We start from the raw sequence: 27,091 nt of genomic DNA on the forward strand, positions 1-27,091 counted from the left end.
TGCTGCTAAGATTTGTGATTGTGTACTGGTAACATGAAAAGGGGTGACCTGTCAACAGAGATGTGAGGATGGTTATGGTAAACAAAGTCAGCCCAAAGCAACAGTTCTTACTAATTAACCTGTATTTGAGAAAAGTAACTTTGCAGGTAATGTTCAACAGTTCGAGTTACTCGTTCTGTTCGGCTTTATTTCTGGATGAAATGCTGTTCAATGTTGAATATGGAATCCTAAAGGTGTAGCCAACGCATGTTAAATCTTAGCTGTAAAGTAGGGCCCATGGTTAGAGATGGTTTTACCTGGTAGTTAGAGACAACTACACTTTTTCAACGTGTCCAATATACTATCTCCGATCTTGATGGTATAATAGGATGCCATCTACATATACTGACACACTCGAACCAAGAAAGTCTTCAAGAATAAACTAACAAATGACTTACCTTCAGTAATGTTCTTCTGGAGAACACATGGATGCTTCCCACAGATTCCTCATCTTGCAAAATATTCCTTGGATGCAGTCGTCTCCAGAAAACCCTTTCTTGCCACTCAGTGGTGTTGTGCGGCTCCAGCATTAGCCCCGTCCTCTCGCCATTACCATCTCATGCCGGGATGAGATAACATGTCTATATCTTACGAGCCGCTGGTGCCATTTTCCATCAGTTCTGCCCCATTTTCCTCTGCAACGCAAAGACCGGCAAAGTATAAGAGGGCATGATCATGGTCACTCGTAAAAAAGTCTTAAAAACTTGGAAAAGTTCCAATTAGTGGGGAAGGTGGGAGGATGATGAAGAATCTGTGGGAGGAATCAATGTGCCCACCAGAAAGAACATTACCGAAAGTAAGTAATTTGTTCTTTGAGTGGACACACACATTCCTCCCCCAGATTTCTCATCTTATGAAAGTCTCCAAAAACTGCATTCCAGGGAAAGTGGAGGAGGGTGAGGAACGAATCCAGTTAGGGCAAGACATTCTGAAGCACCGACTTTCCCACTAAGGCATCATCCTTGCCTAAAGAATAAAGCAGACAGTGGACCTCATTATGAGTGGGGCGGTCCGGGAACAAGGGTGCTGGTAAGCTCACCGACACCCTTGTTTGGGTCCGCCACACTATGAGTTTGCCTGCCGGAGCCGCTGCGCCAGACAGGTCTGACCCTGCTGGGCACAGTGGGCACGGTAGGCAGACTCATCCCAGAAGTATCGGCGCCTATGCTTCAGTGAACCCATTCCCGTGGAGTCCTATCGGACTAACATTTTCCGGCACCTCCTCCCGGTCTGCTGGTACCTATAATGTCCCGGTGGCACTGGGAAGCTAGGTGCCGGTAAAATGTTACGGGTCCGGCGGCAACCCGCTTGTAATGAGGCCCAGTGTCTGGAGAAAGAAGGAATTGAAGCCCATGTAGCTGCACGACAGATGTCCACAACTGGGACACCCCTTTGTAAGGCTGACTTTGGACCCACGCCTACCGTTAAGTGAACCTGGATGCCCTCCGGTCCTTCTTTACCGGATAATCCTTGACATGTAATGATGCAAAGAATCACCCATCTCGATATGGTTCTCTTCAAAAATGCGTTCCTCTTTTTGGGGCCAGTAAAAACCATCAACAGGTTGTCATCTTACCCACAAGGATAACATTGTAGCACCTTTTTAGGGTCCAGTCTAAGAAGCTTCTTGATGGATTAGGTGGAGGACAAAATGTGGGAAAATGTACTGTTTGTGATAAAAAAAATTGTGTAACAACCTTCAGTAAAAAGGAAGGTTTAACCTGTAGGGTCACTTTGTCTTTTCTAAACTGGAACATTTAGAAGAAATAGAGAGGGCCTGAAGCTCTGAAATTCTTCTTAATGACTAACATCAAAGCAATCAGAAATGCCATCTTTAAAGAAAGGAGCCTTAACGTGCACAAATGCAGATGCTCGAAAGATGCTTTTACGAGATTCACCAGAACTAGGTTCAAGTCCCATGCTGGGACTTCAAAAGGTTTTGGAGAGAATTAATGAACTAGTCCTCTTAGAAAGTGTAGGCCCATGGGCACTGTAAAATAGGACCCTTTTTCAGGAGTGCTTTTGACAATAGACAGGGATGCGAGATAGCCTTTGACAGTATTACCATTTAGGCCTGAGTTAGGCAAAGAAACCAAAACACCAAAACAGTGCCGTTGGAACACGACAAGGAGTTTTCTGTCCTGGTACCTCCTCACACATTTTCACCAGTTACAAGCACAGATTGACTTGGTGGATGTGCACCACTCAGAACGTATCACACCAAGAACCTGGTCAGAAAGATCCCAATCCGTGTTCCTCAACCTATAAACATCCTGGCACGAAGGTTCAGATTCCTGTCACAGCACTCTGCCACCTGACTGGGTCAGGATATCTTCCCCCAACGGATCTTCCAGGGAGGGCACAGCAGAATGTCTATCATGACTGGGTAGCAGTGTCAGGGTTTAAATCTCCCGCAGAAGCTGCTGAAAACCACATAGATCCCTCTCTGGCAGTGCCGCTGCAACTGTTTTATCTTAAGATGAACACACAACCTCCCTGCCTTTTTGTTGAGAGGTGTAGTTCCGCACTCGGATGCATAGACCGATCAGTAATATCTCTTAGGCCCTTTTCTTGAACAGAGCTTGCATTCACATTCCAAATACAGACTTCTGACAATTAGCAAAACGTTACACCAGTGCAGTTATTTTTCCTCTGATTAACTCCCAAAGACGGCTGAGGCAACCTAACAAATCCAATTACTAACAAAAAGGTCTGAAGTTGACACTTCCACCTCTCTGGTCTTAACACACAATGCACTTTTATGTAAACACTCATGAAAGGATACATTATTTCTCTGACCTCTGAGTCCTCTGATCTCTAGGATCTGCGTCAAGGTGACTGTCTTGAATCAGCCTTTTCAAAGGAGCTTGTTGAGAAGTCTTGGATTTAATATCGGTCTGAGTCCACCATCCTTCTTTGGAATTAGGAGGTAATGGGAATACTAGCCTTTCACTCACGACTTCTGCTGGAACACATTAAACACTCCCTTCAGCAGAAGCTGAGCGCTTTCATTCAAGAAGAGCAATCCGGAGGAGACAATGGCCAAGTAGAAGGGTTTGCATGCCTGCTCTCCTAATTGCATGCATCCTTGAAAAGTCAAATCCTGCCTCCCACATGAGGCAAATTGTGCAATAAATTAACACATTAAAGCGGTTTTGCCACTTGAGGTGCAGACTGAACAGAAGCAGCGATCTTCAGCATAACTACAACTCTATCCCTGGAGGGTCTGTAGAAACGCCCCGTTTGCTGTGTTGCTGACGCTGAGACATGCCTCTCCCTTTAGGTGGGAAAGAGTAAGGTCTAAACCTCCCCTTCCAAAAGCAGTATACTGTGTAGAAGGGCAAAGGCCCAATGGACTTGCTGCCTGACATCAGTCTTTACATTTTTGTAGACTTTTGTCTGTCTATCTTCAAAAAAGGTTTGAGTCATCAAACGGCATGTATAATAGTTTAGTCTGTAATTTCTGGATGAAACTGGCATAGCACGTCTAGAAGTGCCTGCGAATGACAGCTGCTGTGCACATGAGTCTTCCCAAACAGACTTTTGTATGAAGGCCATGAGTCTTCCCAAACAGACTTTCGTATGAAGGCCATGAGTCTTCCCAAACAGACTTTTGTATGAAGCCCATGAGTCTCCCATGATTCGCCCACCTCAAGGATATTACTTGCCATGTCCTTTCAGTCCTGAACTAATGGCTTGTTTGAACCCTGAAAATCAGGGAGTAAACGTGCACCTGCAGCCTTAGCGCCCTCCCATATAGAATGGGTGTATCTTGCCAGAGATAAACACTGCTCCCACACATGCATCCAGTTTTTTGGCGAGGATCAGGTATGTTGTCTGAGACGTCTGACAAGGTACAAGCAGGGGAGCGGACCTCACATTGCATGACAGACCTAGAGGGTGGAGGACACATCGCTTGGATCAGAATTCACGTGTTGACTGAAAAGAAAAACAAGCACCTCAAGAATTATATTGAGGAAAATCTTGCCAAGGGGATGACCAGGCATTCTCAGTCACCAGCAGCTTCACATCTATTCTTCGTATCCAAAAAGGAAGGAAGCTTGTGGACGTGTATTAGCTTGCCCTAAACAAGATTTCAATCAAGAATAGTTACCCCCTACTGCTGATTTCTGCGATGTTAGATTGTATTTATGTGGTGTCAAGCCGAGATTACTGCAATGTCTATGGACACCTCCGTCCCCAAGCACTGGTCAGGGAGAAATCAAAGAATGTTCCCTAACCAGTTATTGAGACCACAGGTGCACAAGAGGCAGGAGCGCGGGTACCAGGTAGCTGCAAGGGAAGCAGGTTAGGAAATTGTGAATACAAGGTCAATAATCACGAAGGGCAATAGTAGGAAGGAAGAAAAAACAGAACAGCACCTACCAATGTTGTAGTGTGGGGAGGGAGCGGGTAGTCCCCAGGTGGTGGAGAATAATAGAACACCCAGAGGAGGACGGGTAACCTGGTTCCCCTTGATGAAAGCACCTGAAGTAGTGCTCAGCATTCAAAGGACAGAGTCCACAAAAGCAGAACGGTATCCAGAGGCAGTCCTAAGTCCGTTAGCCAAAGTTCCAAAATCCTGAGGAGCAAAAGTTCCAAAACACCAATTCCGAGGTACAAGCGAAGGCAGTCCAGTAACACGAAGCACAAGGTCAAAAAATCCAAGAAAGCAGAGTTCCAAGCAACAAATCCAAGGGAAAAAACGAAAGCAGTCCAATTCCAGAAACTCAAGGTCTAATAGCCAGAAGAACGGGATCCAAGCAAAACGAAATGCCACTCGAACACTGTTGAACAGCTGAGAAGCGGAGTAGTCCGTGATCAGCGTTCCTTTATGCCGGGGACCAGATCATGTGACTGCATCCCCATCAGGTCACATGGGCGGCATGCCGTGTCACGTGATACAGAGGAGCAGGAAGCAGCAACGGGATTTGTTGGGCGAAATCTCCTAGTATCACGTGACCGGTATCGGATGGCACGTGACCAGGAAGTGGTACCGGCGTTTCGTGATGCACCCCATCGCCATCGCGGCCACAATCGCCAGGAGCCTGATTGATGTTTTCCCAGCACGGAACTCTGCGCGTGATGGATTCTGGGGATGCAAATCCGCGTGGAACATCTGGAGCACGTATCAGGCGGGGTGGTCTGGATTGTACGTGTGGGTCGTGTAGGTGTCATGACATGGGGAAACCATTTTCAGAATGTTAGATCTCAGAGGGGCATATCACCTGGTTGCGTTGAGTGCATGAGACGGTTAGGAGACAGGAAGTTATGCCTTTCGGTCTGTGTAACGCTCCAGCAGCTTTCCCATTTTTCATCAACAAGGTGTCAGTTTGTCTTTGTAGTAGTGTACATTAACAATATTTTGATTTTCTTCCCCAAGATCTAAATCCACATGAAGAACGCGTGAAACAAGTACTACTGAAACGTCGAGAAAATTGTCCATCTGCTAAATTAGAAAAGGGCCAATCCCACACGGAGCGAATGGAGTTTCTTGGGTTCATCATTTCACCAAGAGGTCTGGGGGTAAGCTGTCAAAAGATACAAGGAGTTTTAGTTTGGACGTCTCCTACAAGTGTAAGGGAGTGCATAGTTTTCTTGGGTTTTCGAACTTCTATCAACATTTTATTTGCCACTTTTATCAGATGGTAACAACTATTACTAATTACTTAAAAAGGGGGCAAGTTTTGTCTGGTCCGTAGATGCTGAAAAGACCTTCAGTCTTCTTTTGGAGCTTACAGGAGGAAATAAAGATTCATATGGAGTCAGTGCGGATGAGCATTTGGGCTAGTAAGGACCCTGTTTGTCAAATTAAGGACGGTCTATCTTTTGTGGAGTCTAGGCTGTACTTGCCCAGTGAAAACCTCGGGGAGAAGGCGTTAAAGGAGTGCCACAACTCAACTCTGGCAGAGCATCCAGGATTTTGGAAAACCTTGGAACTGTTATGGGGTATTACTGGTGAGAGAACATGCAAGTGAACAGTCCTGAATTTTGTGAAGACCTGTGAGAGTTGTGCTTTTTCCAAGTCTGTGTCATGATTTACCACCCCAGGACTCATTTGGCTAGCTGAAGATGCTTTGCGGGCGCCATTTTTCCTTGCAACTTGGCCGCCACCAGCTTTCCTTGGTATTGCTATGCGCGCCCTAGTCTTTCCGCACATCGCGTTCATATTCACTATCACAGCCAGAGCTCCTTGTGTCTCAACGCTTGGCAAACCTGGTGCTCAGCTCAGCACTTCTCTGTGTATCCCTCATTCTGACCTGTTCCTTCTCCCTTTCCTTCCTTGGCGCCGCTCCTGGCCGTTCCTCCTTCCCTGTTGCGTATCGCCTTGGATTCCCTAGTTCCTGGTTTCTTCTTGCTACTTCTCCCATATTTTTTCTCTTACCTTCCGGTCTTCTTGCTGTCTCCTCGGCTCGACAAGCTCCTGGAATTCTTCTGTTGCCTCCTGGACTACACACAAACGACAGATGCAGGTTTTTTCCTGCTTATTGGGCTGTCTCCCCGCGGTTAATCTGCCTGATTGTTTACCTATTGGGCAGGGTGGCATAGGGGAAGGCTTGCCCCTTCCTTCACGAGACCCGTACAAAAAAAGACGACCCCAAATGTGAAGGCCACCAAGAATAAGCCATAGGGGAGCTCTATCCAGGAGTCTGTACACCCTGACAGTTTGTTGGCTAGGAGCCCATGGGCTTGTTGACTCTGTTACTGTTTCTGCCGTGACTGTGGCACATGCTCTCCATGGATTTCATTGTGAATCTATCAAGCGATAAAGGATGTTCAGCTGTTCTAGTGGTGGTGGACCTCTTAACTAAAGCCAGACATTTTATTCCTGTGAATGGGACCAGTTACAACTACAAGTCTTGCACTGGCTTTCATGCATAACGTGGCCGATTAAATGGATCTTTACTCAAGTGATCTCTGGCCAAGGCTTGCAATTTGTTTCAAACATTTAGATGGGCTTTCTGCAAGGCATTAGTAACTGAGATTCAGTTAATATTGGGGTATCAACCCCAAGCCAATGGGCAAACTAAAAAAGTAAATCAGGAATAATAAAAAACAACCTTTGGTCCAATCTCAGGGGAAAATGAGATGGATAGATTCTATATGGTTGGCGGAGTCCAGTTACAACACTGCCAAAGTCTCTAGCTCATTATATACATTATTCGGCAACTTGGGTTACCACCCTCATTTCCTATGGGAAGATGTAGAGGTGGAGTGCGAGAATCCTGATGTGGAGGGGAGCCGCTGAGTTCAGGCATCGGAGTATATTAGGTGTTATATAAGTGGTTTGCTGATCAATCCCTGTGCCCAGCACAAGAGTATCAGATAGGGGAGTTAGTTTGGCTCACTGCATGGACTGTTAAATTGGAAGGGAGCAGGAAGGTTAGTCCTTGTTATGTTGGAACTTTTAAGATAGTCAAGGTGGTGTCACCGGTAGCCATGATTTTGAATTCACCCCCTAGTTTGAAGATTCACACTGTCTTTCATCTGAGTCTTTAAAACTGTGAGTTGAAGGAATGTGCTTAGATGGAAATCCACCCCCAGCAGTCATAGAAAATGGTGTGGAAGAGTATGAAGTCCACACCAGTTTGGATTCTAGATGGGTTAAAGATACCTTAAAGCATTTGGGGGACTGGGAAGGTTTTGGTCCTGAGGAGAGCTCATCGGTGAAAGCACACAATGTTCATGCGTTGCTTTTACTGGCTACATTTCATTCAGCACATCCTCTCAAGCCTAGCTCTCAGACAGGGTCTTGCAGAGGGAACACTGTCAGGTCCCAGGGGTTAAGGAGAGCTGTGGCTGTGGTTATTCATTGGATAGGAGGGTGTTTCATCTTTAGGAAGAAAGGGAGGGCACTTTAGCTGGTTCAGTGGTGAACTGAATCCAGTGAGAGTGTGGTTGAATGCTTGGCCTGTATTGGATTTCTTTCCATAACATAATTTACTATGTAATCTGAAGACTCAGACCCTGGCCAAGATGGAGGTGGGCAGCTGGAATACTGACTCGATGGAATGTGGAGCGGCAGCTTGGAACTCTGAAAAGAGTGTTATGTAACTGCCCTTCATCAACAAACCCAGTACCTGTCAGTCTGTTTCAGTAAAAGCTCTCAGTATAGGCCTAAAGAACCATGTTGAGGAAAGGAGAAAACTAGAAGCTTCAGCGCCTTTCCGTGGTGGACATGGAGGAGAGCACCTGGTGGGAGAGTGTTTAAACTGATGTTTAATATGTAGCGCTTGACTGAGCCATTAGTACCACAGAGGGTGTCATCAATAACTCAACGTACATTTCTGAACACCGAAAAAAAGGGACTCGGGCTTGTTACTTGTAAAGAAGCTAGTAGGTGCATGTAGTGGGCTGATCCGGAGCAGACCCTGGGCACAAGCATGTCACAGAACGCACTTGAGCGCTTTGAGGAAAGAACATATTGGCGTGTGCATCGGGAAAAGGATCTCTCTCTCTTCTGACGAGGTCAACAGCACATGGGTGAAGAAGGTACATCTCAGTTAAAGCATGAGGCTGGGAGGAAAGAGAAGTGCAGCTCGTATTATCATTATATTTAGGGTATTTATTGGGCTTCAACCTACTGTCAGGAAGTAACAGAGCGCTTAACAAGTCTTAGGGTCAAGTACCCAGTGAGGGAAGTAGATTGCAAGGAATAAATACAAGGTAGCAGTGAGCTATCAACAGGAAGGGATCTACAAGCAACCAGTGGAGGAAACAGGGGGGACCAAATCGCCCAGTTTCAGGTTACGTGGATAGTGTGTATGGACCTAAGTGTTATGGTGGAGCCATTCCTTGAATAGGAGGGGCTTGCGCTCCTTCCTGAAATGTAGCAGCAAAGGGGAAATTCTTGTGTTGACAGAGAGGGGGTTCCAGAGTCTGGGGGCATGGTTCTTTCAGTCCTGCACCAGCAGAGTCCAAGTCTGGACATGTCCTTGCTCCTGGTGCATTGTAGGCCCCTGAAGATGATGGGTTTCTCAGCAAGGTAGCTTGGCGACTTGAGGGTGATGCCGCTAAAGAATAAGCAGAAGCATTTAAGGTTGATATGTCCTTGCAATTGTAGCCAGTGCAGTTCAAGAACAGTTGGGGTCCCATGCTCGAATATGCAGAGTTCTTTGATGAATCGTACTGCACCATGAAGGACACACCTCAGGGTGCCAGCATTACTGCCGGAAGGCCATCCGGGAGAGCACTGCCACCATTCAGACGGTAGAGCACCAAAGCTTATAAAGTAGATCTGAAGTTGGTTGCTAAGATGAAGGGCTTCATTTTCCGCAGGAGGGAAAGTTGATACCAAGGCGTTTGTGTGTGCTTTGCTATGGGCTTGTTGAAAGAGCGGGATCTATCGATGTAGAACCCAAGGGACGTGGCGCAGGCAGGAGCCAGGTCTGAATGTCAGGGTGTTTGGTGTTGTTGATCAGCAGTAGGAATTCAGCCTTAGAGAGGTTGAGCTTCAGGTAAGCGCTTGACATCCAGGAATGGATCAGTGAGAGGCGGGCCTTGAGCCTGAGGATGTCTTTGATGGATGATATCTTGCGGTAGATCTGAATGTCATCTGCGCATTGGTGGATGTGAATGTTGTGTAGAGCCTGGGGTGGTGGGTTTCGAGTGGTTCCGTGTAAAGGTTGAAGATCAAGGGGGAGAGGATGAAACCATGTGGGACTACACAAGTGATGGGTAGAGTTGGTGATCTGTAGGTATCCATTTGGACAAATTGATGGCAGTTGGAAAAGTAGGATTTGAATCAGTTGAGGACGGTCTCGCTGATCCCTATGCAGTGATGTAAATTCTTGGTGAGTGTCTGGTGGTCTTCTGTGTTTATAAACTCAGAATACCTGGTAGACCTCAATCTTCCAGGCTATTATCAACATCTAAACAACATATTGATCAAGGCCATCATATCAAACATATTATTCACGTATATAATTTGTTATTTCAAAGAATATATTTCTTTATTCATATCATTGAACTTTAAAAGTAGGAACTATGTACATTTGCACAGACAACATATTAACAGTTGGGTATATTTACAGTGACACCACTATCTGTAATGTTCATCTTTACAGACACAAAAACAATAACCTTATTCACCCTATGCCCCTTACAAAACATGGGTCTAACATACATGTGTATACTCTAAAAAGGTCCCTGATCATGTGTATCTTTTGAAAAGGTCCCTGATCACTTCAGGGACTTAAACAACAAAACATTGTGTAACTTGACAAGAGTGTAACTTGACACTCATATCACTTCTGGCCTTCATCAGGACGTAGTATATTTAGAATCCCACCAAAGGTGATTGGCGTAAAGCGATCGTAATCGAGGACTGCATTCAGAGCTCCTACGCCCGACTGGGTGAGACAGGATTTAATTCAACCAGGTAGAAGAGCATCCTTGGCTCCCAGGATCTCAAAGTGAGAATACAGATGCTTCGCGCAGAGGGATTCTCCTTTCAGATATAAGCGTATTTGGTATCACGCTGGAATAAAGAAGTGGGAGATTCAAGCCCCTCTGCCACTGCCACTATCTGATAGACACAAATCACATTTGGTGGGATTCTAAATATACTACGTCCTGATGAAGGTCAGAAGTGATACGTGTGTCAAGTTACACTCTTGAGCGGCCGAAACACACTGTGTTGACTTGTTTTGAAGACATCGCCACAGTGCAAACAAAGTGCAGGTTTAACGTAAATGAGCAATAAAATAACTTTTTGTTGTTTAAGTGCCTGCAGTGATCAGGGACCTTTTTAGAGTATACACATGTATGTTGGGCCCAGGTTTTGTAAGGGTCATAGGGTGAATAAGGTTGTTGGTTTTTTGTCTGGAAAGGTCAACATTACAGAGAGGGTCTCACAGTAAAAATACCCAACTGTTAATATGTTGTCTGTGTAAATGTACATAGGTACTACTTTTAAAGTTCAATGATATGAATAAAGAAGAACAAGTTATTTACCCCTGGTAACATTCTTTCGACTGGATGTTCCTCCCACGTATTCCTTATCTTTGATATATTGTTATGCTCACCTGGTATCCACGGGGACGCCACCCAGCCCTGGTTGGATGATTTGCACTCTTGAACCCTCTCCTGGTCCCTTGGTAAGGCCTCTGGTTAAAGATGGGTCTGCAATATAGGAGAGCTGGATTCAATACCAGATTGTCTTTATGTTTTCCCACCTCCCTTGGCCTCAACTCCTTCCTCCCCCTTGGGCCTTCTCCTCACCTTAGTATTGTAAAAAGTAGATTCTCCGTCCTGCTCCTCGTGGCAGGGGCGCATAGAGGTGGGGGGGGCGAGCAGCGACCAAGTTACTTCACTGGTGCAAGCCCCCCTCCTGTGGGAATCCAGGCCTGCTGCGACTCTGTAGGTTTGCTACTTTACAGTCTTTATATGCAGTTCTTATGTTCCTCTTAGTTTGAATAATAATGTCTTGCTTCTTTCCTTGTAGGTATGGAAAGGTATTCTGGTGTTGCCATGCAGTTTGAAGAGGAGCATGGGCCGGTAGGCGAAAGCACGGTGTGCGCGATGCTGTCCGGTGAGTAATGCGCGATGAGCGGCGCTGTTTCACCTTTTATATTGCTAACCTGTGCCTTTTCTCTCCTTGCAGGTTGCGATGTTCCTCGCCGAACGCCGTAATGTTCCAGCAATGATACTGACCAGGAGATGACTACCCAGGTAAGAATTGTGTGGCTTTCTTCATTCAGGAGGAAACGTGAATGAACGCTTACTAATGCGGTCTTTCTTTTTCCTCTTTCCAGGTTATGGTATTCCAGGATTCATGCGGTGCCGGATGATGGAGTTTGTACCTTCAGGTGAGTGGAACTGAAGTCGGCGATGGATTGAAGACCGGATACTGTTCCAGGTAAATTTCGTAGTGTTCTTTCTTTCTCTGCAGGTCCTTGGTTTCAGGTAAGCTGGCATCAAAGAACTGGACACGGTGAGCGTTACGCTGCCCACAGCAGAATAACGCAAAGCATGTTCTGCTGTATGGGTGTGGTTTAAATAGTCTCAGGTAAAGTAGTCCAGGTAAAATAGTCTGAGGCCTGCCACACCCAAAGTAGTCCAGGTAAAGTAGTCCCAGGCCTGCCACACCCAAAAGACTAGACCGCATAGCTCAGTTCCTTGTAACTGAGCTATGTGTGTGCCTCAATGTTGGCTGAACCCCCCAAGTTAAATAGTTCCAAGTAAATAGTCCCATTCTAATGTTGGTCTTCATGATGGTTATGAGCCTGGTCCCAAAGGCGCCAGGACTGACTCCAAGAGAGTCTTGGATGAGGTTTCAAGGCCTTTGACCTAGCCCTAACTGGAAGACTGACTTGCCAGTGAGGGCCAGGGGCAAGGGTCATGACATATATGTATCGTCAGCTTTGCTGCTTCGGAAAACAAATGTCCACACCAGAGGGTGCTGTGCTCGATGTCGTGGCGTCGATGTTCCTCGAGGGTTGCCTTCGGGTGTCGACATCGTCAGCAGTACAAATAGCACGAGCCGCACCCATTGGCTTCAGGTCTGTTTTTTTATTCCCATCAATCGAGGGATTAACCCCGCGTACCCCAAGACCGCAAGCTCCCAGAAAGCGCAGAGTGTACGGCGGGGTAAGCTGGGAGGGTCGATGAGGAACACGTGGGAGGACCATCCAGTCGAAAGAACGTTACCAGGGGTAAGTAACTTGTTCTGCGAATGGATTGTGTCTTCCCACGTATTCCTCATCTTTGATAGACTCCCAAAGCAGTGACATTTTGGAGGAGGGAGTACCAATTAATTTAGTCATGCACAGTATGAAGAACGGCCTTTGCAAAAAGACCCCCTTGAGACGAGGTCGAGTCTAACCAGTAATGCTTTACGAATGCTTGCATAGACGACCAGGTGGCCGCTGCACAGATATAATTTACTGAGACACCCCTTTGCAGGGCCACAGGAGTCGCCATGCACCTGGTGGAATGAGCCCTTAGCCCATCTAGTGGTTCTTCACCTGCCATTCTGTAACATTCTCCAATCGCTAAAATTATCCATCTGGATATAGTCTGTTTGGTTACTGCCAGGCCCAATTTGTGGGCGGTATACCCAATCAAGAGTTGATCATCTTGCCGAAATTTTGCAAGACTTGAAATATATAAGCTTAGAGCCCTTTTTGGGTCTAGCCTGTGAAGTCTTTCTTCCTCCTTACCTGCATGAGGGGGAAGATAAAAAGTTGGCAGCGTTATCATTTGTGACAAATGGAAGTCAGAGACTACCTTAGGCAGGAATGATGGTTTGACTTTGAGAATTACTTTATCCTTATGGAAAACGGTGTAAGAAGGCTTACAAGAAAGAGCCTGTAACTCACTCACCCTGCGGGCTGATGTTAAAGCCACTAGTAGGACTGTTTTTAATGTAAGGAGCCTTAGAGGACATGAATGTAATGGCTCAAATGGAATGCATGGGAGAAATTGTAATTCCAAATTTAAATCCCAAACAGGCACATGCAATGGGACTGGAGGGTACACGTTAGTGAGACCCTTTAGAAATTGCACAATCAATGGTATCTGGAAATAAGAGACCTCTTCAGAGGAGCACTTAAAAATGGAAAGTGCAGCCAGGTATCCTTTTATAGTTCCAATCTGGAGCCCCAGATAGGCTAAATGCAACAGAAAAGAAAGCACCATAGGTGTGCCACATAGGAATGGCTCCACATTCTTACCCTTGCACCAATTACTGAACTTATTCCAACGACACTGGTGGAAGGATTTGATTGCTGGCCTTCTGGGTGAAAGCAAAATTTCCATTACGTCTTCCGGGAGGACCCAATCCTTACATCTCAGCCTCTCAGAAACCATGCGTGAAGGCTGAGTGTCTTGACCTCTGGATAGAGAACCCGACCTTCTTCTTGTGAGAGAAGATCCTCTCTTTGTGGAAGACGTATTGGAGGGAAGATGGACATGTTCAGAAGGTCCGGGAACCACGTCCTCCTTGTCCAATCCGGAGCAATTAGGATCATGGATTTCCCAAACTTTCTCAACCTCCTGATTACTTTAGAAGTGACGGGGACTGGAGGAAATGCATACAGGAGTGGATTTCCAGTCCACTACGAACGCGTCCTCTAGAGCTCATCTTGGAGGAAATTCCCTTGAGCAATACTGCTCCCACTTCCGATTGACGTTGGTCTTGAACAGATACACTTGAGGGGTTCCCCAAAGGGTGAAGATCTCCTGAAGGACTTCCAGAGCTAGTTCCCACTCGTGGGAGACTGCTCTGCCTGCTCAAAGCGTCCGCCACCATGTTCTGCTCTCCGGCTAGGTGATCTGCCGAAAGAGATTCCTTCTTGTATTTCCCAGAACCAGAGCTGCATTGCCTCTCTGCACAGTGGTAGTGACCCTACACCTCCTCTCTTGTTGAGGTAGTACATGGCCACTGTGCTCTCCCTTGAGGATATTGTCCCTCTAAGCCCACCATAGAAGGCCCTGAGCAACTCTGCTTGGAACTTACAGTAGATCTGACACATTCCCTGAAAATTCGGACCACTGAGTCCTGAGGGCCCATTGAAGGGATCTCATTCTCAATCAGGCTTCTGGCCCCAGAAAAATGCAGGATGTCATGAGGCCGAGCAACCTCAGAAATTCGAAGGCCGGCAGATGCTGGGCATTCTGGAATTTTGTTAACATCTGCTGAATGTGTTGAGCTCTCACCTCGGGAGGAGGGGCTTCCCCCGAGGAAGTATCCAGGACTGCTCTGATAAATTGGAGTCTTTGGAATGGTATCATATGGGACTTCTTGTAATTGAAGAAGCCCAGTCTGTGAAGGGAGTGGCAGGTGATTTTGAGGTGTTCCTGTGCCTGTTCGGGTGAACAAGCCCTGATCAACCAATCGTCCAGGTAGGGGTAGACGTGACTCCCCCTCTCCTGAGACTCGCTGCCACTACCGCCATCAATTTGGTGAAAACCCTCAGGCGGAGGTCAGCCCGAATGGTAGAACTCAAAACTGTTAATGAGAACTGCCAACAGCGAACCTCAGGTACTGTCTGTGCTTGTGATGATTGGCACATGAAAGTAAGCATCCTGAAGGTCCAATGATACCAACCAGTCTTGGAGTTGGAGAGCCTGAAGGATCTGAGAAAGGGTTACCATCTTGAACTTGTCCACGATGGGTCTCAATCCTCTGTCCTTCTTGGGAATGAGAAAGTAGGGAAATACCAACCCTTGTTCCTCTCCACTACTGGTACATGTTCTATTGCAAATTCACAAGGGGGTATGTGAGAGAGGGTATGCCCAGACGTGGGTCCCTTGCTCGCTGCGCCATAGGGAACCAAGCTGCACCTCACTGAGGAGACCCAAAAAGGCCGAAACATGTCTGGGGTTGCTTGTGTTTCTGTGCAGAGGGGACCTGGTCTAGCAGTTCGGGCTGGGCTGCTACCATTGGTGGCAGTACCTGACTGATTTGCATATGGCTGGACCCCTTTTGCAATGGCGCAGACGGGCTAAAAAATGGTGGTGTGGAAGGTTGCCCAGAGCAATGCCAGTGGTACAGATTAATTCAAAACCTTCCACCCATCACTTTTGTGGTCACAGTTTGTCTCACTATGTGAGAGAGGGTATGCCCAGACGTGGGTCCCTTGCTCGCTGCGCCATAGGGAACCAAGCTGCACCTCACTGAGGAGGCCCAACAAGGCCGAAACATGTCTGGGGTTGCTTGTGTTTCTGTGCAGAGGGAACTTGGTCTAGCAGTTCGGGCTGGGCTGCTACCATTGGTGGCAGTACCTGACTGATTTGCATATGGCTGGACCCCCTTTGCAATGGTGCAGACGGGCTAGAAAATGGTGGTGTGGAAGGTTGCCCAGAGCAATGCCAGTGGTACAGATTCATTCAAAACCTTCCACCCATCACTTTTGTGGTCACATGTTCTATTGCACCTTTCCCTAGCAAGGTTAAAATGTCCTGCACAAGGAGCAGATCCGGAATTGTGACAGAGTTGTATCCTGGTGGATGATCTTGGGGCCTTTTTTGAAAAGGAAGGCAGTAACACTGGGCTACTGTTTCCAGTGCCCAAGCATCTGAAGTAATGCCTCACCATTCTTTCAGATGCTGAGAGATTCTGCCTCCCACCGGGGTCTTGTGGTTCAAGACCTCAAAGTGGCTTATAGGTGGCTGCAGTAGTGGCTGAGGGGACATTTGCCGCTGCTGGGGCTAATCTAGCACCCCTTCCTCGTCCACCACGAGAGAATCTTTTCTGTCCCCTTTGTACAGCCTGTCCTCTTCCCTTTCCAAATGAGGAATAGAAACGAAAAGGACGACCCCTCCAGGAAGATGAGCCTGAATAGGGTTGTTGTTGTGGTTAACATATGAGGCGCAAGGTGATTTAACCGCCGCCTTCGAGGTCTGCAGCTTCTCCAGACTTTCATCCGCCTTGCTGCCGAACAACCTCAAACCATCAGAGGGCATATTGAGTAGTCTGGCCTGCACACCCGGTGCAAAACCCGACTTTCCCAACCACGCAAACCTGCGTAGTACGGTGCTAGAAGCCACAGACCAGCTGATACTGTCAGCAGTGGCCAATCCTAACTGGAGACACTCCCCCATTGCCTCCTTTCCAGCCAGGAAGCCGTCTCTTTCCTCGCCTTCCGGAATGTGCTCAGCCGCCATGCTAATACAGTCCCACAGGGTGTAAGTAAATCTTAAAAGGGTACAAGTAACATTAGCAGAATTCAAGGTCATACTGCCCGATGTGAATATCTTACGAGCCCAGGCATCAACCCTCTTGTCATCTCTATCCAGGGGAATAGATGGGTAAGTGGACTGCCTGGTCGATGCTGCCTGAACCACCAAGCTTTCAGGTGTAGGGTGCTTGGTCAAATAATCCAGATCAATACTAGAAAGCCTATATTTTCTGGCAAAGTTCCTGTTTACAGCAGTTCCAGATTCCGGAGTTTCCCAGATTGCCATGGCCTTCCTCTGAAGGGCTGCATGAAAAGGTAATACTGGGTCCTTCTGAGGGCCTTGATTCAGGATATCCATCATAACGTCTTGTTCATAGGCAGGAGAATTCCTAGACCAGCCCATGTACTCAATGACCAGATTCATGAGGTTCCTGTATGTAGAATCTGCATGTTCAGCCGGATCAGGTCTGCCAAATTCCAGCTCTGGCGAAGTGTCTATACCACTAGCCGACTGGAGTAAATCATAAAGATCAGTAATCTTGGAATCCTGATTAATAAGCTCCTCAGGAACATTTTGCGTGCCATAACACAAACCAAAGGGGGAGAATCCTCTTCAGAGGCTTGTTCTTCCTCATAAATTGAGGCCATAGACTTGAAAGTCTTTCTTCAGCATAGGTTTATAAACCTTCGCCGGACTGGGCAGAAGCCTTGAAATGGCGTCAATGCTGTCTTCTTCGACAATGGCATCGATGAAACCTTCGACAACAGTGTCGACGAAGGTTTCAACACTAGCACCGTTTTGCTCAGCGGTGCCTTCAAGTTATGCGTTGACAGGCTTGACTAAGTCGTCTGAAGGAGCAACCGGGGCATGGCCTTTGCGTGATTCCTTCGAGGGGGTCGAGGCCGCATTCTCAAATATACGCAACATTTCACTCTTGAAAGCATACCATTTTCTGGGGGAATCATTTTTGGTTGGGCACCTGATAACCTCGGTAGAGGAATCAGACGAAGAAGAAGAGGGAGACCTATGGCATCTCTTCTTCGACAAAGAAGACAAAGATTGTCTCGACCAACTCCTCGACCAAGACTTCTTGGACTTCTTGCACCGGGATGAGTCCCTAGACGCCCCACACTTTTTATCCCTCTTCGAAGATGACTTCGAAGCCAACCTCCCCACCACCAGTTAACCTCGGCGCTCCCTGAGAGCTTTCCCTGTCATGGCCTGACAGGACCCACAGTCATCGGTTCGGCATTCGGGAATCCAGGCACCACAGGCAGACACAGTGGGGTTAAGTAATGGACATCTTTGCCCTGTAGTCATGCCATTTTTTAAAACCAGACCTTGTGGTCGAAGGATTGGAAGATGAAGACATTTCTTGATGAAACAGAAGCACGCCGTTTAACACTCGAAGAAAAGCTTTTGGAAAAACAGAATTGAAGCCAAAGGGCGCGGCTCGTGCTATTTGTACTGCTGATGACATCGACACCCGATGGCAACCCCCGAGGGACATCGATGCCACGACATTGAGCACAGCGCCCTCTGGTGTGGAAAGAAGTTTTCTGCAGCAGCAAAGCTGACGATACGTATATAAAAGATGAGGAATACGTGGGAGGACACAATCCATTTGAAATATATTCTTTGAAATAACAGATTATATACATGGATAATATGTATGACATGATGGCCTTGATCAATATGTTGTTTAGCTGGTGGTCTTCTGTGTCAAACACCAAGCCATATTGGTAGGACTGAAGGAGGTTGTTGGCATCGATATGTTCGAGGAGTGATGTGGCTACTGTTTTCTCAAGGATCTTACCTAGTGAGAGAAGATGGGTGATGGGGCAGTAGTTGCTGAAGTCGGGGTCCAGTGTTGGTTTCTAGAGAAGGTGCCTTGAGTGAGGGAACTGTTGATGATTGCCAGGTAAGAGAGAAGAGCTTCAGCCAGAAGGGTCTTAAGTACGGAGACAGGAAGGAAGTTGTCCGCTTATGAAATGGCCTTGATGGATGCAAAGGTAGCAGGCAGGTCTTCCATGGTGAATGTCTTGAAAGTTGTCCAGATAGTGGTCATTTTGCAAGATGGGATGGGTGGTGGGGGTTGGTGTCTATGGGCTGGTGGACCATGCTGACCTTGATGATGAAGAAAGAGTTGATGGTGATGGATTATTTTGATGTAGTGTGGTATGGGTGGGTCAGGGAGAGGGTTTATGCAATGATTGCTAGCATTGAGGAGCGCTCTACTTTTGTTGTTGGCTTTCTCTATGGTTGTAGATGTCGTAGCAGTGGTGATCAGTCGTCTGTGTGTAGCGTGGAGTTCCTTGAGCAGGGCGGGGTCGGATGCGTTGCAGGATTAGTTGCCAAGTCTTTTCTTGTTTTCTGATGTTTCTTTTGATGAGGTTTTATTGAGTGTGCCAGCGTGCAGAAGGTTTAGGCTTGAGAGTGTGTTAAGATCGATTTCTAAACTCTGACCTGGTGGGCAGAGGTTTAGGAGGGAACCCTAGTTTACTGGAACAGGGGGACCTTCTGGACAAGCCAGACGAATCAAGGTAGCTTGGCGGGCAGTCATGACTAGGACTCAGGAGGGGTGAGAGTGATTGGAAGCCCACAATGAGCACACACAGTAACGAGCCACAGGACACTCTTACACATGTGTATGTCAAGGAAGGGGTTTGAGTTGAAGAAGAATAAAGTCCCACTATTCAAGGAGGGTCTGCCTTTACAGGCAGAGCAACATTCGATGTTCGGGAATAGCTTGGGAGCGCAGGCTATACCAGCAAACGTGAGGATCTTAAAGGAAGCTTTACTGTAAGGTACTTGGCGCACAGATAAAAAGTTACTAAGAAATGGCAACAAAGTTAAAGACTAAGGGAAACATAGTTTCCCAGTACTGACAGTCTGAAGGGCGTGCCAGTTTCCCCTTAAGAAATGAGCAAAAGTCCAGGGGAGCACAGCTGAAGGCTGTGTTCCACTGGAAAATGTCAGGTTAGGTCAGCCAAGCAAAAGCAAAATGTTTAGTGGGTCCATAATATGGAGGGAAAATTGTACTTAGAGAAACATTTCCTAACGGAGTGCGTTGTATCACAGGTTCATGATGGGTGCTGTTGCTTGTGAGAGTGGTGTAGAGTTCTTGAAGAAGCGAGTTGCAGGCGTGGTTCATCTCAGGTGGATCGGCTCATGTGAGCTGGAGATTTTGGTGGGTTTTCGATGGGTGTGCTTGACTAGGGAGTATTAGGTCAATAGACCTTTTTATAACAAATGAAGAAAGAAAACGATTTAGAAAGACCGCTCTGTGACTGCACAGAGCGGTCTTTCTTAATCGAACTGCCAGCCCCTGCGACAGGTACGCCAGGACCCGGAAGCAGCCATGAGGGAGATCGGGTACGTGTGTGTTTGTGTATGTGTGGGATGCTCATGTATGGGTGTGTGTTTGTGTGCGTTTTGGGGGGGGCTTGGGAGGGGAGGAAGGTGTCGGGGGCTGAGGGAGGGTGGTTCAGGGGGGAACCCCTTGTTTTGGACTGAAAACAGGAAGAAAGGATGGGGCTGCGGAGAGGTGGGTGGTGAAATGTCATTATTTCTATTTTTGTAGGACGCCAAAAATCGGCCGGTCTTTTTGTTAGGCGACTAACAAAAATCGAAATAATGACATAGAACCGACTGGGGTGGTATGATAAATGGTAAAAGGGATTGCCTGATGCTCCGACCAGTGGAGTGGGGTTGGATAGCTGTGATAAAGGGTGGGCAGGGCAGCGATGATGAAGTCAAGGATATTACCTTTCCAGTGCATAGAGCCTTTCCCGAGTTGTCTGAGGTTCAGGGAGTCGAGAAGGCAGTGGGGACCGTCCTTCATGGGCTTGGTTGCTGGGTTGTCAGGGATGTTGAAGTCGCTGAGGAATATGTCATTGCTGTGCGCGTGGAACATCGTTGTGGTCTGTGAAAATTTGTAGAAAGTTTGTGATTCCCATGGAGAGATAAAACCCAGAGAAGGAGCAGCAGGGAACAGTTTCTAGGGGGTTCAGAGATTTTGAGTCCCAAATGCCTTTTTGGATTTCTTTACAGTGAGTGTGTGACTGCATACCATCTTCTGAGCAAAACTAGTACTGAGATTTAAGAGGAACCTCCCAAAGACTGCTTGACACTATTATGCTTGGATCAGAACAACATTGAGGAAGGTATTGTCAAGAATTGTAAATAGTTCGAAGTCGTTAGGGTACGTAGCTTGTGGAGCTCTTGTGGACATAAGGAAAAGGGGGGAAAAGAAAATCAAAACTTTGCAAAAGAAGGCAACTTAAAAAACAAGATTCCAGCTCATCCCCCAACTTTCATCAGAGGTGGTCAGTTATGGAGGATGTGGTTGGGGAATCTGGGAAGAGACACAGTAAATAGAAGGGTCACACAAGCAGCCATTTTAATCCTTCTGTAGGTATATTTTCACAGATGTCCAGTAAGTGTTGAAAAAGAGGCAAGAACCAAGACTGAAGTGATTGAATCTGGTCTTTGTTTTTTTATCCACTTCCGGTTTCCTTCCCAGAGGGTCGTGCATGCAGCTGTGAATGATAGAGTTGCAGGCTGGACACCTGGGGGGATTTATGGGGGGTTTCTGAAGTTTCTGCAAAAAATGCAGTCCCTGACAACTACAGAGATAAAAGGTCAGTAAACACGCATACTCACAAAGTAGCGCACATGGAAAAAATAATGCTTGCACAACAGCAAACAATTTCTGTACTCAGAAAAACATAATTAGAGGAAACATTGAACACAACTTTAGTGAGTCATGCCCTCTTGCAAGGTCTTCCGTCAGCCATCCCAGCACCAGTGAGATGTGTACTGCATGCTGCAGCACAACTCAAAGGACTCTGCAAATTCGACCACATCACCCCAACCCTCATCGTACGACACTGGCTACCGCTCCAAGCATGTATCATCTTCAAATCCTGCAGCATCACCTACTAGCCTGTCGCCCTCAACGCCACAATACCTTGCTGACAAGCTCAGCATCTCCAGCACTTATGGTACGATCTACCATAAGTAAGGGCATGTGCAGCACAGCATTAGCTAATTTAACTCACACCAGACCATCGGGGCACATAACTGCGCTAAACCAACTGATGATGTCTGAGGAATGCAGAAGCAGTCCCTGTTTGTTTTTCCTGCTCACAGAAACCTAAAGGAAATATACCTGTTCAAAACCTTGAGACGAGGTCTGAAGATTAGCTTTTTCCAGTTCACAGAAAACCCTGCAGAGGCCTCTTGGCCCTTTCATGCACATATGTGTTAGGTGTGTTACAGCATTACTTACTGCTGGTTGGCTCGGGACTTCACGATGTGAGGCAAAGAGTATTCTCCAAGTAGGTCTCTCCTCTCCTCAACCTGCCGAAACACCTGACTGGACCCAAATACCTTATTCTGTGCCTTCTCTCTGGCCTCTTTGAGTTTTTCCTCTGTTACTGCCGTTGTGAACAGGCCAAGAGATTTAGTCTGGGGTTCCATCTACAGCGAGAGAGGAGACGTTGCATCATTAACACAGGAAACAAGCGAAGGCTCAAAGGCCCCCACTGGAAATGTGTTTAGTCTATGGACAGCCAATTGCAGTTGCTAGCAGCGTTTCCTTACTGATAGCACTCTTAGGACACAAGCAGCAGCAACTATAGTGTTGTATAATTAGACATAATGTTTGGAGAGCAGATAGAGTCTCACCATAAAGAGATCACTGCTCAAGAGGCAGGACAGTGCCCTCAATACAAATGGAGCAACTCACCTCATAGGGCCAGGGCTCGTCTCTTTCGGCCATCTCCTCTTTCTGCATCTTCAATTTTCATTCAAATGAGACCAATACCAACTAAACAAAAAGAAAGATTAAACGGGTTATGAATCTAAGTAAACAGAAGGACCTGTGAGATCAAGGATAAAAGAAGAGCTGTGAAGCAAGGAATACAGTAAGAGGTGAAAGACCTGGGATACAGGAAGACCTGGAAGATCAGGGATGCGAGAAGAGCTGTAAGGAGGGGGATAGGAAGAGATGAAAGACCTGGGATACAGGACGACCTGGAAGATCAAGGATACAAGAAGAGGTGTGAAGCGAGGAATACAGTAAGAGGTGAAAGACCTGGGATACAGGACGACCTGGAAGATCAGGGATACAAGAAGAGCTGTAAGCAGGGGGATAGGAAGAGATGAAAGACCTGGGATACAGGACGACCTGGAAGATCAGGGATGCGAGAAGAGCTGTAAGGAGGGGGATAGGAAGAGGTGAAAGATCTGGGATACAGGACGACCTGGAAGATCAGGGATGCGAGAAGAGCTGTAAGGAGGGGGATAGGAAGAGGTGAAAGACCAGGGATACAGGACGACCTGGAAGATCAAGGATACAAGAAGAGGTGTGAAGCGAGGAATACAGTAAGAGGTGAAAAACCTGGGATACAGGACGTCCTGGAAGATCAGGGATACAAGAAGAGCTGTAAGGAATGGGATAGGAAGAGATGAAAGACCTGGGATACAGGACGACCTGGAAGATCAGGGATACAAGAAGAGCTGTACGGAGGGGGATAGGAAGAGGTGAAAGACCTGGGATACAGGACGACCTGGAAGATCAGGGATACAAGAAGAGCTGTAAGGAGGGGGATAGGAAGAGATGAAAGACCTGGCATACAGGACGACCTGGAAGAATAGGGATACAAGAAGAGCTGTAAGGAGGGGGATAGGAAGAGGTGAAAGACCTGGGATACAGGACGACCTGGAAGATCAGGGATGCAAGAAGAGCTGTAAGGAGGAGGATAGGAAGAGGTGAAAGACCAGGGATACAGGACGACCTGGAAGATCAGGGATACAAGAAGAGCTGTAAGGAGGGGGATAGGAAGAGGTGAAAGACCTGGGATACAGGACGACCTGGAAGATCAGGGATGCAAGAAGAGCTGTAAGGAGAAGGATAGGAAGAAGTGAAAGACCTGGGATACAGGATGACCTGGAAGATCAGGGATGCAAGAAGAGCTGTAAGGAGGGGGATAGGAAGAGGTGAAAGACCTGAGATACAGGACGACCTGGAAGATCAGGGATACAAGAAGAGCTGTAAGGAGGGGGATAGGAAGAGATGAATGACCTTGGATACAGGACAACCTGGAAGATCAGGGATGCGAGAAGAGCTGTAAGGAGGGGGATAGGAAGAGATGAAAGACCAGGGATACAAGAATAGCTGTAAGGAGGGGAATAGGAAGAGGTGAAAGACCTGGGACACAGGACGACCTGGAAGAACAGGCATACAAGAAGAGCTGTAAGGAGGGGGACATGGAGAGGTGAAAGACCTGGGATACAGGACGAACTGGAAGATCAGGGATGCAAGAAGAGCTGTAAGGAGGGGGATAGGAAGAGGTGAAAGACCTGGGATACGGGACGACCTGGAAAATCAGGGATACAAGAAGAGCTGTAACGAGGGGGATAGGAAGAGGTGAAAGACCTGGGAAACAGGACGACCTGTAAGATCAGGGATGCAAGAAGAGCTGTGAGGAGGGGGATAGGAAGAGGTGAAAGACCAGGGATACAGGACGACATGGAAGATCAGGGATACAAGAAGAGCTGTAAGGAGGGGGATAGGAAGAGATGAAAGACCTGAGATACAGGACGACCTGGAAGATCAGGAATGCGAGAAGAGCTGTAAGGAGGGGGATAGGGAGAGGTGAAAGACTTGGGATACAGGACGACCTGGAAAAGATCAGCGATGTGAGAAGAGCTGTAAGGAGGGGGATAGGAAGAGGTTAAAGACCTGGGATACAGGACGGCCTGGAAGATCAGGGATACAAGAAGAGCTGTAAGCAGGGGGATAGGAAGAGATGAAAGACCTGGGATACAGGACGACCTGGAAGATCAGGGATGCAAGAAGAGCTGTGAGGAGGGGGATAGGAAGAGGTGAAAGACCAGGGATACAGGACGACCTGGGAGATCAGGGATGCGAGAAGAGCTGTGAGGAGGGGGATAGGAAGAGGTGAAAAACCAGGGATACAGGATGACCTGGAAGATCAGGGATACAAGAAGAGCTGTAAGGAGGGGATAGGAAGAGATGAAAGACCTGGGATACAGGACGACCTGGAAGATCAGGAATGCGAGAAGAGCTGTAAGGAGGGGGATAGGGAGAGGTGAAAGACCTGGGATACAGGACGACCTGGAAGATCAGGGATGCGAGAAGAGCTGTAAGGAGGGGGATAGGAAGAGATGAAAGACCTGGGATACAGGATGACCTGGAAGATCAGGGATACAAGAAGAGCTGCAAGGAGGGGATAGGAAGAGATGAAAGACCTGGGATACAGGACGACCTGGAAGATCAGGAATGCGAGAAGAGCTGTAAGGAGGGGGATAGGGAGAGGTGAAAGACCTGGGATACAGGACGACCTGGAAGATCAGGGATGCGAGAAGAGCTGTAAGGAGGGGGATAGGAAGAGATGAAAGACCTGGGATACAGGACGGCCTGGAAGATCAGGGATGCGAGAAGAGCTGTAAGGAGGGGGATAGGAAGAGGTGGAAGACCTGGGATACAGGACGACCTGGAAGATCAGGGATGCAAGAAGAGCTGTAAGGAGGGGGATAGGAAGATATAAAAGACCTGGGATAGAGGACAACCTGGAAGATCAGGGATACAAGAAGAGCTGTAAGGAGGGGCATAGGAAGAGGTGAACGACCTGGGATACAGGATGACCTGGAAGATCAGGAATGCGAGAAGACCTGTAAGGAGGGGGATAGGAAGAGGTGAAAGACCTGGGATACAGGACGACCTGGAAGATCCAGAATGCAAGAAGAGCTGTAAGGAGGGGGATAGGAAGAGATGAAAGACCTGGGATACAGGACGGCCTGGAAGATCAGGGATGCGAGAAGAGCTGTAAGGAGGGGGATAGGAAGAGGTGGAAGACCTGGGATACAGGACGACCTGGAAGATCCAGAATGCAAGAAGAGCTGTGAGGAGGGGGATACGAAGAGGTGAAAGACCTGGGATACAGGATGACCTGGAAGATCAGGGATGCGAGAAGAGCTGTGAGCCGGGGAATACAGGAAGAGGTGAAATATCTGGGAAATAGGACGACCTGGAAGATCAGGGATGCGAGAAGAGCTGTAAACCGGGGAATACAGGAAGAGGTGAAAGACCTGGAATACAGGACAAGCCTTGACGTCGGGGAGATGGGAAGATTTAGGAGACAAGAGAACTCAACGATCACGGGTATATGAAGAGCTGAGAGAGCAGGGACAATGGAAGTGATGAGATCATGGATATGTGTATGGCTGTATAGTGCCAATGGCCTAGGGGCATTAAAGTGCTGTAATAACCTACAGGAATGTCAGACAGGTTGCACAGAATGAGTTTCTTTTTATTGCTTATGGTGTGAACCAGCTTGAGAGCAGCAGAGCGCTTTACTATGGGCGAGTGTCAGCATTGGGCTTGGTATTTTGTACAGTAGGACAGTACTATTGGTGGAGGAGGGATTTATATTCGTCCAGCAGGTATTATTGAAAGGCATTTCGAGGAACTGCCAAGATTGAGGTCCATATGGTCAGAGCGTGGCAGGAGAAGGACTGCTTGCGAGTCTTCTCTTTGTGGGCTAGCTTAGACTCCAATCTTTTGATAGTTTTGTCATGTGAGGTGCAAGAGCCTCCAGAGATGTGGAGTTTAGCCAAGTATGTTGGTGTTCCATTTGAGACTGCAGTTTTGAATATGCTCCTAGCGGGAAGGGGCAGCCAGTGAAGCATGCGCAGTGTTGGAGAAATACAGTCGAACTTCAAGGCACCTGTAATTAGGCGCGTTATGGCATGGTGTGCGCTGCCTTGAATGGGGCCAGGGAGAAAGGCATGTCCCCATCGAAGTGTGAGATCACCAGAGCTTCAATCACCTTATGGATATCATGCGAGAGGATCAAGTGTTTCATTTTGCAGAGTGTGGTGAGCTGTAGCCATGTGGTTTGCACCTTTTTTGCTATTTTAATTTTAAAATGTTTTTATTGGCATTTCAAAATACAGTAAGAATAGCTAGGTTCTAGATACCATACACCAACAAAGAAGAAAGGCGAAAGGAAGGAGAAAACACTTTCAACTAATAACTAAACTATAAACAAACAAAAAAACAAACAAAGGTCATCACAGTTCCATGTCGTTGCACCTTTTTTGCAATATGCTTTTGGAACGAAAGGCTACTGTCAATCATGAAGCCCAGGGATTTGGCTGAGTTTGACATCTGAGGGGTGAATCCTTCCAGGCACATGTTGATGAGGTTGAATTTGGTCCTGCTGACGTCCACTTTTATGTAGGCATTTGACACCCATGTTTGGGCGGTAGGCAGGCAATGTCTTGGGGGCCACTGGCCTTAAGGTACAGCTGAGTGTCATCAGCGTACTGATGGATGGCTATGTTGGGTTCATTTAGGAGAGTTTCCAAGGGGTCCATGTATAGACTGAAGATG

At 47.3% G+C, this 27,091-nt stretch overlaps 1 protein-coding gene across 1 annotated transcript in view; it reads right to left on the bottom strand.

The window, feature by feature from the left end:
* TTC16 (tetratricopeptide repeat domain 16) overlaps positions 1–27,091 on the bottom strand; it is a 547,992-nt gene that overhangs the window by 497,957 nt on the left and 22,944 nt on the right. Inside the window, exons 2-3 of the mRNA XM_069609131.1 lie at positions 22,418–22,498; positions 21,959–22,149 (exon numbers count right to left, since the gene is read on the bottom strand). Coding sequence (XP_069465232.1) covers positions 21,959–22,149; positions 22,418–22,465 — 239 coding nt within the window. The 5' untranslated portion in view covers positions 22,466–22,498. The remainder of the gene's footprint in view (positions 1–21,958; positions 22,150–22,417; positions 22,499–27,091) is intronic.

The sequence above is a fragment of the Ambystoma mexicanum genome, chromosome 8, assembly GCF_040938575.1.
Source record: "Ambystoma mexicanum isolate Mex_15411 chromosome 8, UKY_AmexF1_1, whole genome shotgun sequence".
NCBI classification, from domain to species: domain Eukaryota; kingdom Metazoa; phylum Chordata; class Amphibia; order Caudata; family Ambystomatidae; genus Ambystoma; species Ambystoma mexicanum.